Source organism: Chiroxiphia lanceolata, chromosome 2 (genome assembly GCF_009829145.1).
Source record: "Chiroxiphia lanceolata isolate bChiLan1 chromosome 2, bChiLan1.pri, whole genome shotgun sequence".
Taxonomy (NCBI): domain Eukaryota; kingdom Metazoa; phylum Chordata; class Aves; order Passeriformes; family Pipridae; genus Chiroxiphia; species Chiroxiphia lanceolata.
In genome coordinates this window covers 73,546,579-73,561,231 of record NC_045638.1, presented here as the reverse complement: position 1 = coordinate 73,561,231, position 14,653 = coordinate 73,546,579, and the positions used below count along the sequence as shown (strand labels likewise).

The following is a 14,653-nucleotide window of genomic DNA, read 5'->3' as shown; positions in this document are numbered from 1 at the left end:
GGAGCAGTTAAAGCCCCCCCAGATCACTCTGTCTAATCCTCAAAAGCAGATATTGTAACAAATTCTCCTACTGATCTTTCAGCAGAGTTCACTTGAGTAATACAAGAGGCCCACATAACTCATAACACTGAGCTGGTCCAGTTTTCATAACTTCAACTGAGACAGCATCAGACCTTCTACCATAACCCACACAAAAATATTTAGTCATCCTGAACAGTAAATATCTACCCTCTGAAATTTTTAACAAAGTTGAATTTATTCCACATCTATGCCAATAAAATTATCCATGCCACCACATGCTGAAAGTCGCAGACACTTTTCAAGTCATTAAGCAAACTCTTTTTGACTTTCCATCCAGATGCTCACAAGTATATTCAAAGACATTTTAATGCCAGATTTTTTAGAATATCTGTATATGAATCCTTGACCTTATACTTCTTCCATCATTTCCTGAAGCTTCTCCATAGATGTCTTCCCTAGCAAACATTTTCTTTTTTCTTTTTTTTTGGCTAGCAGCTTCCTTAACCAAACAAATTAAATATGGATAAAATAACTAGGATCTTGCTAAAATATTAAGAAAGGTACTACAAGTTGTACAGTGTAATGCTCACTATTAAACTGGACTCTAAAATCATACCTATGCTTTTTATAGTGTGTTAGAGTGTTTAAGAAATAATACAAGAAAGTCTATAGATATGGCAGAGCCATATGTTTAGATTCTGTGCAAATGATATGACTTCAAGACAAACAATGTTCACAGAATAAAAAATCCAGCTCAGAGAAGTTACACATAAGTGAAGAAAATATTATGAATTAACTCTGTGGAATCTGGAACTTGAAGCAGGTAAGAAAAACTATCAAGTTGCATGGCTGTTTATGCAATACTTGCTAACGCTTTTAACCTCTTCTCCAAGTCAAAAGTTAGCTGGGCCAAGAATGGTATAGAACAACATCCACTATTTTGCCTGTCATATATGTGCCCAGCTTTTGAATTTCAACACATAAAAGTGAACGAACAAACATGAAGCCTGTCCTGCAGTATATCCTTGTTGGGCCAATATTACCCTTCACAAATACAAAAAAAAAATAGATTAAATTGAAAGATTGATAAAGAGATCACTTATTTTTCCCTGAAACACCTTTGGGATCTTAATACTTAAGATTTCAGGGAAACAAAATTTTACTGCACAGAGTTTTTCAAAGATCACTACTGTTCTTTAAGGTATGTTTCTGTGAATGTCATGCACACAGATATGCTGAGGTCTTGAACTCAGGAAGATGTACTGTTTCAGGCAATAGAAACTCTTCCTCCTTGCTTCATTGCAATCTCACACAGCTCATTGATAAGCAGCTGAGTGAAGGAAAAAAAAAATCAGCATGAGTATTTTACTTATCCTAAAAGATGAGCTCTTGGATAAAACCAGAATGCAACAGTCATCCTCCTTCTAAAAGAAAGACAGCCTTCACAGAGCTTTGGTTACAACTCTATTAATTGAATAACCATTCAGTTTTTTAAATCTAAATACTATATGCTTTACTTTGCATTCCACTTTTCCATCCTTCTCTGTTAAGTAATTTGAAGGTCTTGGAATGAATTTTTCAGCATGTTTTTCATGGTAGCTAAAAGAACAGAATTCCCTGTGTCCCAAAGCACTCTTAACTCCTTACTGTTTTGTAGGAACTACAATACATTACAATTGTTAACTATCTGTGGGTTTACTTCTGTAATCATGCTAATACAATACTGTCCTTGTAATTCCATCTCTGTGAAAAATGAACTCAGTTCAAATTTGAACAGCTGAATTCGCTGGCCTTTATTAAAGAGAGCCTCCAAAGACACACAAGCTTAAAATGATTTAGCTCAGACCTACCACATATCTGTGCAATTAACAAATGAAATTAAACAAACAAACACAGTGGTACAGAATGGTACCCATGACCAGACTGTCTGCTTAAGCAGACCTCACTTCGGTATGGTTTGACTTCATAAGCTTACCTGACTAATTCAACTTTAATAACTAATTAACACAGTCCCCTCTATTCCTTTTTTTTATCTCAAGGATTTTCTGTTTTGAGTTATCTTTCAGATGGAAGGAAAAAGTAGGCTTGCAACTTTCTTGAAACAAACATTTTTGTACTGGCCAGGTTTTACAACTAAATTCAAAAGACTTGCTCCTTTTGCCAGAAGAGCTTGCAAGCTTTGTCACTCCTCAGTATTTAACAACACAACCATCAAAAATGGACAGAAAGCAGACACAAGCTTTCTGTAAACTTCAAGATACTTCGGACCACATCCTCATGATCTACATCTAAATGTTGACTGCATTCTCATCTTTGAAAGCCTGCCAACCAATTTTTTCTGCAATGCTACTGAAATACAGTTTTCAACAGTTCACATGTTTTAATAACCAAAACACCTCTTCCCCCCCTCCTCTTCCCATAAGCATAAGCAACAATCCTAAGTGTGGATCATCAAGGATAAGTCCTTCTACAATTGGCTTTTATAGCAATGGCAATCATAAGCTCAGACAGTGCACATAACAAGTTTCTCTGACGTAATTATGTTCAATAGGACTGTTAAAAATTATGCAACCTGAAGTCTACCCGCAAAAACGTAGATGCAGCAATGCCAAAAGAAGGATGCTTTTTCAGATTATCTGCATTGCCTCTGCCTCAGGCTGGGTCGGTAGAAAGCCTTCCTTATGTCAATGTCCAGCAGAGCTACGTTGGTGTAGTTGTTGCAGAAAAGATCCTTCTCACACAGAAAAGCTCAGTCTCTTAATTCATAAGAAGAAACTCAGTGGAAATTCTCATACAAAACAACATTTGGATTAAATGGTTTTACAAATTTCACATTTAAACTTTTTCATCCACCTTCCTTACTTCCCCTTGAAAAGGGGGTGAAGTGGACTCATTTTCTTTCAAATAACTGAAAAACTGGAGGGGAAAAACAAAGATTGAATTTCCTATTTGCACAACAAAAAAATTAATCAGGGAAAAAGCAGAGAAAATAAGCCCTAAAAAGATCTCTAAAAAGAAGTTGTAAGAAAGGTGGGATTTTCTACTCAAAGTACTTTGTAACATATACACAACAGATAAAAGTAATTAGTATAACAATCACTAAATTTCAAGAACAGAAAAGATTACTTCAATCTATTCATATTTAAATGGCAGACACAGAAATCTGATATTAGGTTCTTAAAATCAGCTTAGATGAACCAGTATAAGCAAAAGCAGATTTATATATGTTGGATAATGGCTTAAAAATCCATTTCAAAATTTTCAAAAAGCAATTAAAAGGAAGCCATCTAAAGCCCTCAAAAGCCACAGAGCAGTTTCAGGCTCTTCTTCTCGTCTTCCAGCATAATCCATTCTTGCCCCCTTCAAGACTGAATTTCTACATCAAACTTCTCTCAATTGCTCTCTGAAAGAGGAAGATTTCACCACAAATAAACAGAAGAAGTTTATGGAAATGCCAAATGGGACACAGCGTCTGGTTCTTAGCTTTTGCACTGAAACTAAACATGGTTTAGATTTGTTAAGTCATTTTGAAAATATAAAGCCATAAATAATGTTCCACAAATCTCTTTCAGATGTTTTAGTGAAGCTCATTCTCTAAACTCATATGCAGTCAGATTAACTCCATGCTGTTCAAACACTACATGAACTTTACAGAGAACACCAGAAAGCAATATTTCAGTATGTGGACTCAAACATATAAATGATGAACACTCCTGACCTGGGTACACTTAACTCCCAGGTTTCAACAAGATCAGTGCAATCAATTCTACAGAAATGGTTGCTTTGTTGCAGAAAAAAAAAATATTTACAGAGCAAATTTCTCAGACAGTATCTATTAAAACAGAAGTTAAGCAACATATTTTCCTAACTTTTCAATGGAGGCAAACATAATTCTACTTCCACAATACTGAAATACACTGAATGCTTAGTATTGGATAAAAAGCTTCAATGAAGTGTAACACACTACACAACTTAAGAAGCATTTTTGAAATGTCTGTACAAATACAAATAATTTTCTGCTGCCATATCTTAAAGAGATCACCAAAAGTCACCTTGTTCCAAAGAGCACTGTTCTTTAAATATTCCACAGAAAGCAGATCCTTGCAGGAGACTGATACACAATAGCTTCATGTAAAAAAGGTATCAGAGTTTTAATGCAGAGATGCATTAAATGCATCTAACAGAATCTAACTAATCCTAATTTAATCCTAAATAGAGCACTATGGTTTTCACCCCAAAATATTTCAATCACTACCCCATACTGTGTTAAAAATGGGAGTTTGTAAACACTGCAGATCCTTTCCATTTTTGTCCATGATTTGGTACCTGAGCTTTATTTTAAGATAGACTTTAGAGAGTTCAGTGATGAATCCTACTTTTGTCATAACTTACCTGTAATTAAATTAAAATACTTCAAATAATTCACACAGAAGTTGTTCACCTACTACACTAGGTAAGAGAAAAAAGCCTGAAATTTTTAAGTATGTGATTTGAACCTTGGATATAAGAATCTGGTATTCTTTTGCAGATTACATTTATCTTTTCTGCAATGACAATACTTACATTTTTTTCTGAATAACTGAAATTATAATATTAAAATATTTTCTATCCATTGTTTATTTCTACTTTAAACATTATTGATAAATTACACATAAAAATATTATTCTTTTCCTAAATACATTAATTCCTATTTTCAATATTTTACACATTATATTTCCCTACCTGTCCTGTTTTATAATGCCTTGCAAACTGGTTAACCACTCGATAGTCATTTGCAAAGTACTCCATCAGAATTGAGGGAACTTCAGCAAAATCAGTAGGACATCTGGTCCCTAGAGGTAGAATGATTGTACATATTAGCATTTGCTATTTCCATTAACACAAATAGTTAACTCTCTCAAAAGGTTTTGCAACTTTCAGTTTGGACTTTTGGTGAACTTTAACGTTCTTTCATTTATTAAGTCAATATTTTATTTCCATTATTGTACATATTGCCAGAAAAGCTTCATTATAATCCTACACATTTTACTATAAATCACAAAGTAAAACAAAATATTTGAACAGCTGGGTGAGGCACCTTATAAAGCTCTGGATCACACCCTTTTTAAACTAAACCAGACTGTAGCCAAACTGGCCCTACATGAAACACCAAATCTATTTAAGTGTCCTAAACCTAAATTAAACTACAATGTAAATAAAACTCTGCCTTAATCCCATTCACAGTTACAATTTTTAGCTTCCATCTGTTTGCTGAGCTTACTTATGTTTTATATTAACCTCACTTTATAACACCAAGTCATTCATTCAAGGAACAATCTTGTAGATTGAAGACATGTTCTGTGTAAGTGCAGTGAGGTAATATGTTAGTATTTTCAAGTAGTACTTTCCCAAAAACCTTATTTACGCTAATCTTTATCAGCACCTTACACAATGGAAGTTATTAAAAAGCATAACACATCACCAAATCAAAGTTGAATTTTTGACTTCTGTCTTAAAGTCAGCAATGTAAAAATTGCTTTAATAATGGACCCACTGGGTTATTACCTCTATCCCTGTCTGCTAGAGACAATATCAACATTCAAAATCAGTCTTAAATCTGTGTAAGCTTTTACTATTTTTTGAAGACTATTTTTTAAAATCACTCCTTTCATCTTTATAAACCTTTCTCTAATTTTTAATCTTAATTTATAATATGTTTATATTCAATGTTTTCAGACAAATACTATTCTTTAGCATAAACACCATTTGTCACAGTTTTTTACCTCCTAAATTGAGAAAAACCATATTCTAAGAGCCATCATTATTCAAAGGCAAGATAAGTCTAAAAAACTATCCATTGCACTTCTTCACTGTACTTGCTTCAGATTGAACTCACCTTCAGACTAGAGACACAAAACTATGCCCAAGATTGCATGAGGTTTCACCAGTATCTTTACCATTCTAACACGTACTGCTGTTACATACAGCTCCGATGCAATTTCAAATCACATTTGACTCTTTCACAGACTATATGCAGTTCTGCATTAATACATAAAACTGTTCTTCTGTTTCTCCACTACTGCTGAAAAATCCAAGCATAAATTCTCTCTGTACTCTGCAAAGGCATGATGTGCACTGTGTAGTTCTGAATTATATTTTACTTCTAAGACTTCAGTATCCAGTCATTCAGCTCTTATGCAATACCCCAATCCTTCTTTTGTGCCATCACATTTCATTAGTAGTCTTTTTTGGTTGTTGTTTGAAAATAATTTTTAAAAAGCCTAAAACAAGGCAGGTCCCAAGACAAAAGCCTGCAGAACTACACCAGTCTAGGTATTTATGCTTTCTCAGTGCTCCTTAACAAAGTAACATAATTCTTTTAATAACCATTGAAGAAACTCATGATTTACGTTATCTGAAAATCAGAAAGGTAAAAGGTTGGGCAGTTATCTGGGATAAGTTAGCCCTCCTGTAAAACAAATGTAGGTATTCTATACCGCATGATAAACTAAAATGGAATATAAGGCCACATTTTGAAAAATCTTATACATACATATGCATGAAACAACCAATAAATGCATATAGTCAAATGAAAGATTAGCTTAAAAAGAAGCACATCTTAAGTCAAAAACATACGGTAGTATCCAAGTTTTGGGCCCACTGAGGGCAGGATGGGTTCCTGAATATTTGGGAATGTAATCAGAAAAAGAAGGTGGGAGAGAGCAGGAAAGATGTCAAATACTCATCTCATCTCAACTAGAATGTCAAAATTTTTGTTCTCACGATAGCCTACAGTCATCTTGTTTCCATACTTTGCCACCCTAGTGTTTCATGAGAGGAGATGGCCCCTAACAGACATCCCTGGGACAAGCCCTTTGACTGCTAAGCATTCCAAATCCTAAAAAAAAAAAAAAAAGATTCTCTGCAGAAACAACACCACTGACCTCTGACCTCCATCACTGCTTTTGCAATGCTAGATCTCGAGTTAAATCCTCTGGGATACAGGACTGCCTGGAGCTAAGGCAACACTGAAACCATACAGAGGGGCTCCTGGAAAGTCTGAGGCCTCAAAATTAGCCGTTTCCTGCCCCTTTAAGACTTTGACATGCAGACACATGATTCAGCACAAGAGAACTCTCACCAAAGCAGTTACTCTGGGCATGTAAGTACTCCTGTAGGTCAAGATGAGCAAGGCTATATGAGTGGAAGCAGTGGGGGAGAGCCCTTAACTGTCCCAAGGACTACACAGAGCTTATACTGAAAGAGCACATGCCGTGTTCTGTTGTTTTAACCATGTCCAGTAGAGCCATACTCAGAAACAGCTCAGCATATTTTAATTTTATGTGAAAGACTTAAAAAAAAGTATATTTTGCCTCTGGGTGCAAAGGTATGTATTGATAAAATATTAACTGTACCATGGACACCCCTTTGTATCATTAGCCTAATGTAAAAATAGTAAAACATAAAAAAAAATTCTTCAGACAAGAAAGCCGCAATTGCATCTGTTCAGTTGTGGGCTTTTTAATAAGTAAATGTCCACTGCACTTGGGATTTTCAGCACACTGTTATAGAAAAGAATATACCAAGCTGTCCACAGCCAAAAAAAGTAGCATGCCAAGCAGCCTTAGCCAGCACGTCTTGGACCCATTTGCCACAACTGCAGAAGGCTATAGAAGCCAGCAACCTGTCAGCCAATACACTCACTGCCACTACTTGAGAAAGGAGCCTAAATTAAAAAAGGCAATATTCCTTTCCTGTGCATCCAGTAAGCTGTGATTGCATATTCATTTGTGTTCACTCATGTATGACTAAAAGGCCCACCAGTTAGTTACACTTGCAAATACAGTATGTTTTCAATGTATCAGTTTTGCTTTAATCAGAATAAGGTAGAAAAGTCATGGCTTTACAGATTTTTCTATATTGCTAGTGTATGCTCTTTGCAAGACCTAATTCACTAATTCTTCTTCATTCAATTTCCTAAATCATTTCCAACCCAGATACAACTTTAGTTTAATCTATTTTCAATCCTCCAACTGTTCCAACAATTCTAAACGCCACATAAGGCAAACTTGCAAGAGTGGGTACCAACAATAGAACAAAGATCAACAGTACATAAAGAAGAGATGCAAATGCCTAATTCTTATTAGAAAAAGAATAATATTCAAGAGTTGTTTGGTTGATTTTAGATAATATCTGAGAACCTGATACTGCATTTTCAAGTCTTCAAAGGTGTAGAACTATCTGCATGACTCAACCATTGCTAGTTCATACTCTTTTTTTTCTTGTTTTGTTCTGATTTTTTTTATTTAATCCACTCTTTTCTTCTGCAAATTAAACATTTAACTAAAACAAAACAAAACAAATCACTATTAAAGCATTCTTACCAGTGACATGCTGGTACCGAGTTCTTCCCAGCATAGAATGCATAGCATGTCCCATTTCATGGAAGAGATTCTCCATCATACCAGGACTTAATAGTGTTGGTGCACCCCTTGCTGAATGGGGAAGGCTAAGCATAAGAACAACAACTGGTAGCTGGTACTCCCCATTTTCCCTTAGCCTTCCTCCTCGAACTGTAAAGTGACAATCCTTTTCAGGATAAACGCAAACATATGGACAGCCAATGTCATTACATCAATGATATTCAAACAATTATTAAATTATTAAATTAAACCTAAATTGTTAAATCTAACCATATACTCAGTTACACAAGTAGAATTCAATGATCACTAAGAGTGTTGTTCAATAGCAGCTCACTGTTTCTCCATCTTTATTATTTGCTTCAAATTCATATGGAAATTACTTTATTCCATAAAGAAAACACCATGTTGCTCTTAGAAAATATTGTTTTTTAGAATTATCAAAACCTCTCAGTTTTTCTAAAAAAATATCACAAGCTCAAAGAAATTTACTGATGTGTCAAATCCATAATGTATAGATTAAGTTTTCCTCTCACTCTTCAGCAGTAACTTCTTTATCTTAATACCACACAGCACTCCTATTGTGAAATATTAGCAAAACAGAGTAGTACATTAAGCTAATGTAGATTTAAAATTTGTCCACTCATCACCTCACTAAAGGTGGTAATTTGCAGATGCTTCTACTGAGTGAAGTGTGTATTGTAGTGCATCATATAGTATACTGGCACCAGGTAGTGAGCAAGCCACAAGGCAGAACCATTTACAGTTTTAAGTAGAATTTTGAATAAAAATTAGTTTTCATTATGAGCTTTTACCTTTAGAGAGTGTAAATTTCAGATTGTTCCTACTTATGAACAGTAGACCAGAAAATAGGTGTTTAAATATCTACCATTTCTCTAAACAGAGTTCTATGACATTTCATAGTGCCTGTTATTCTGTACCACAAAGAGTCTGAGTTCAGCCTATTGGGTGATGTTTTTTAAATGAACGGCTACTCACAAAAAAATATATTACCTAAAAGCACATTTCAAGTCACAGACTTTCCCTGTTTAAATTTAATTTATTTTAAATCGAGATAACTTTCACGAAAAACTTACAGTGAACATAAATGGCACTAATGCTACACTCATTACTCAAATAAAACCCACACTGAAATCAGATAAAAAATGTTACCTGATGTGGTTTATCAGGTCGTTGAAAGAAGTCACAATAGATGTATCCTAGCAAACCTTCAGTTTCATGAACAACAGCCTGAAGAAAAAAAAAGAGTATCATTTCCACAGTGAAAGCACTGATGTGTAAATTGAAGACACAATATTCTAATTCAAAGATTTAAAATTAATAAATGCCAAATGAACTGGGAATAATTAATGTAAAATCAGTTGGTAATTTTAATTGAAAAATTATACAGAGAAAATTCACAGCTTGTCTCTCAAACTACAGACATTTCCGCATTTCACTCAAAACTAATCAGTCACAGAACAGTATTAAAAGCAGCCCTCAAATGTCAAACAGAAGCCAATTTACCACGGATATAAAAATAGAAGGAGTAATTAAAATTGACCCACAGGACATAAAGAACAGCAGCTCTTACTGGAGCCTGGAGGTGGAAAAGCAGCGGAGAAGATCTGACAGTCAATAAATGTAGGGAAGACAACAGAGGAACCTGGGAACTTGATGAGCAAGCTATTGCCCAAGTTACTGCCCAAGTTTTTATTTCCACCCACCCCTAAAAAGAGGGTAGAAAAATAAAAGGCGTAAAAATCAGTCACAAAGTAAAGATGACATACAGAGTTAAAAAAATGAGGCAAAGACACATGACTGCTAGGATCCACACCTACAGCATTCTAGTCATCTATGGTTATCTACAAATTGAAACTAAAAAAACTAGCAGGGCTCATTCAAAAGGACATCTTGAAAGGTACAGCAGTAATCTCCAAACAGAAAAACTGCCTCTGATTCAGGCACCCTACACAGAGACATTGTGAAGTTCATAAAATACCAAACATACAAAAGGCACTTAGAAAGTATAAAGCCCCTGAGGTCTAACTTGAACTAAAATTAGACAACGAGTTTGTCCTTTTGATAGGTACCCAAGTAATTTTAAAAAAAAATTTGACTTGGCTCACAGGAACACGCTGCCCTGTCTATCTTCCCTTTGGTTTTGGACGCTGGGAACAAGAACACTTACCAACTTTCGAACATCTTCAGACCAAATCTCTCCTCTCTTTGTCTGCTCAGCATAAAGGGAGATTCCTAACAGCTGACTGAACAAAGAGTTCAAACCTTCCATGCATGCCCCAAGAGAGAAAAATGGACAGTACAAGCCAGGATCAATGTTGTACCTAAGCAAATACAAGAATCCCAAATCAGTCAGTTAGCAGAGCTACATAAACTACCATTTTCACCTTCAAGCCACAAGATGTGACAAAATACACTAATTCAGCCCCAAGGCCCTTACTAGGCATGCTTTATTTTTCAAATAGTGAAACTAAATCACAGGCTAGTTACAGCACAGCACTTAACAGTAACGTGATTTTTCTTGTACTCAAATTTGGACACCAAATTCAACAGATGTTGACTATCATTTGCAGAAATGTGGTGAACATGTAGCTAAACAGACCATGGCAATACAATGGGTGGCCAAGCTGCGGCTTTTGATCCACAAGAGGCCACTGGCACTCAAGTGCCTTTCCCATGCCAAGGTTGCACTGTGTGACTGATCAGAAAAATGAGCTGGTTTTGGCTGTGGCGTAAGCCAAATCCTCAGCTAGGGCAGGAAACCAACTGGTAAGCACTGCTGACTCTGCAGTCTTGTCTTTCACTATTTCTTTCAGTGACAGAAACACTAAGGAGACACAATCACCTCCCATGCACAAATCACACCCCAAGTTCTGGGGAGTCTCTTGAACCATGTAGAAAGTATCTTGCAGCTTTGGGTCACATGAAGATTTTAGTATGTGACATGGATTTCAAACATGGCCAAGCTTCCTGAGCCTATCACCAACCAACTATGTTCAAGACACTGGAGCACAGAAGACAATCATAGGAAGGAAGACACCATACATCTGCATGCACACATATAAAATGAGAATGAACAAAAAGTTCAAAAAGTAGTTCAGAGATGTATGCAACCTATAAGTGGGCTCAAACTTCCTGAGACTCTGACTCTAAAAATTAAACACACTACAAGTGTATCAAGCAGACAAATGCTTTGTAAACTTACGCCTTTCACAAGCTGCTCAGGACCACACAACTCTTTGGAGGCAACAGCAAAATCAAAACTGGAATCTGTTTGCTGTGCATGCACCGCAAATGGCAAAAATGTTCTTGTCTCCTCATTTCACATACAAAGTCCAAGTGTTATTTACACCATTTTCTGGAGTCTAAGACTAAAGACTTTAACTCTAGAGAATCACAGTCACTCCCTTCTATCTTTCATGCTCTTGTGCTTTTGCTTCTTAGCTTCTTTGCTTCTAGCATCAGTTAGATTACAATAGTTGGACACCAAAGACGAGAACGATGCTGTTTTATGGCCTATGATCAAAAGACTTATAGACCAGCTGTGAAAGAGCCAATTAGTCCCTACTCACTCAACCATCCTTCCTTCCTTCCCACTTCCACACAGAGACGACCTAAAAATTAAGCCCACTGGGGATACTGCATTTGCCAATGTGCTGCTTACAACTGCAGCTACGATTCACTACTCAACTTCACTGCACTGCGAGGCACAGCAGGGTGGAGTTACTCCTCTAAGCCACAGACATGTTAAGGTACAAGATTTTGCTTATTTTCACACTACAAATGCAAGAAGCTAAAGCCAGTGTATTCCATTCTACTTTACTAGAACATAGAAAACAAAGCAGATTTTGCCTCTACTATACTGACACACTTCTTCTAGATACATAGCAACACTTGAACTCACATTTTGCATGCTTCCATACACACGTTTTCCTTCTTACTCAGAAAGTCATTACACCAAAAGAACGGAAGGAAGCATGATACAAATCAGTTTAGATCAAGTTAGATTAAAAGACTGTAAGCAAGTCTCTAAAAGAAAGCAGAAGAGATGAGTTCATTTCCATATAAACCACAGACATTTGGAGTACAGAGGACACTGATTCACACACAGAGCCCCCCCAGAAGTACAGAATTACAGGGTATGTGCTGAATATCTGGAGAACTTTTAAGTCAGCAAGTCCTCAGTATCACAGCTCCTTCAAGAGTGGCGTTTTTTGGAAAACTTTAGCAGATAAATGTCTCCAGACTCTTACAGAATCACCCTCTGATCACCTTCTGCCCAGATTGTTACATGAAAACTTAAACCCACCACTAAGTGCTTCAGCCCTCATGATTCTACTCTGAAGCTCTCCCTGCGTACAGACTACAAGACCTGCAAAAATGACCCTTCTTTTAGCAGCAAATCATAAGAACTTCCATAATAGTTTAAGACTGCTTTTTGTCACATCACTTGATACCACATCTGTCACATTTGATACCATCATCCTACATAGCACTATGATGACCAATAGCACAAAGGTTGGAGGCCAGTGACCAGCAGTACACTCCAGGGGTCAGTACTGGGTCCAGTCCTGTCTAGTCATTGGCAGATGACACCAAACTGGGTGTCAATCAAACTGTCCACCAAATTGGCTGATATATCAGAGGTTCATGGTGCCATCCAGTGGGATCTTGACAGCTGGGATAATTGCGCTGACAGGAACGTCCTGAAGTTCAAAAGGAGAAGTACAAAGTCCTGCACCTGGGAAGGAACAACCCCCGGCACCAGTATATGCTGGGGGACATCCAGCAAGAACACAGTTTTGCAGAAAATGTCCTGGGCATCCTCGTGGACACCAAGTTGAACATAAGCCAGCAATGGTTCCTTGCCACAAAGAATGGTATCCTGGGTGCATTAGGAAGTGCACGGCCAGCAGGTCTAGGGAGGTGATCCTTCTGCTCTACTCAGCACTGGTCAGGCTATTGCTGGAGTGTTGTGTCCAGTGCTGGTCTCCTCAGTACAAGAGAGACACGGACATACAGGAGAGAATGCAACAAAGGCCCACTGAGATGACTGAGGGCCTGGTGTGTCTCTCCTACGAGGAAAGGCTAAAAGATCCGGGACTATTAAGCCTGGAGAAGATAAGGCTCAGAGGGATCTTATTATTAAGGAGTATATATTTCTGAAGGGAGGGTACAAAGAGGACAGAGTCAGGCTCTTCTTAGTGGTGCCCAGTGACAGGACCAAAAACAATGGGCACAGACTGAAACAATTTTTTTCCAGTGAGGGTGACCAAACAGTGGCACAGGTTACTCCTAGAGACTGTGGAGTCTTACTGCTTGGAGATATCAAAAAGCTGTCTGGACATGATCCTGGACACCAAGCTCTATGGGACTCTGCTTTAGCTGGACGTTGGATCAGACAACCTCCAGAGCTCCCCTGAAACCTTAACTATTCTGTGAAGTTGTTATATGTAGCCTAGGACTAAAAACACACAGCTGCAGTATGAGATAGATTCCAGCTTTATCAGATGAGGACAACATTTCCTGCTGACTGCAAAGGATTAATGCATTCAGTTGAAATACTGAACTAATGTGTTTGCTGGAGAGGTGAAGGAAAAAAACTCTGAAACTACTTTTCATTTTATTTCTGTCAGAAACACCAATACATACCAGCAGGAGAAAGCAATGATATTTCTTCATGGATAGAAGAGCTGACAGTAGTGTATTAGAGGGAGAAGATCACTTCTTCCTCATTCTTAGCCCTCCTTTAACATGTACATTGTCCCCATAAACTTATCCCACGATAATGAGGATGAGAAGAAGGCTTTCTGATAGGTGTTTTGTAATACACTGTCGCTATCCAAGGTGAGGGGAGTGGAGGGAAAATCAGTCTAACAGTTTTGTCTTTTGAAAAAAGCATGATACTTATCCACCCACGCATAAAAATAGCAGTAACAGACTATAATGCCTTAAGGCAGACTCCCCAGAGAAACCAGTCCCCTATTCTAGCTGATGTTTGAAGATGTCACAATCTTGACATTTTGAGTACAATGAGGTCCTGACTAAACAACCACTTTAGTAGAAACTGCACAGTTAATATAAGCCTCTTCTGGTAGAACACTGTCAGGAACAAACCTCTCCCACATTTAATGAAAGATGTGTGTTAATGTTCCTCTTACCAATGGAAAATCAAAAAAAAAATTTGAAAAACAACCTTTTTTTATACAGAA

At 37.0% G+C, this 14,653-nt stretch overlaps 1 protein-coding gene across 1 annotated transcript in view; it reads right to left on the bottom strand.

Moving 5' to 3' along the window:
- The window catches only part of MIPEP (mitochondrial intermediate peptidase), a 74,519-nt gene that overhangs the window by 33,180 nt on the left and 26,686 nt on the right, over positions 1-14,653 (bottom strand). Inside the window, exons 11-14 of the mRNA XM_032678580.1 lie at positions 10,612-10,765; positions 9,594-9,671; positions 8,385-8,589; positions 4,744-4,853 (exon numbers count right to left, since the gene is read on the bottom strand). Coding sequence (XP_032534471.1) covers positions 4,744-4,853; positions 8,385-8,589; positions 9,594-9,671; positions 10,612-10,765 — 547 coding nt within the window. The remainder of the gene's footprint in view (positions 1-4,743; positions 4,854-8,384; positions 8,590-9,593; positions 9,672-10,611; positions 10,766-14,653) is intronic.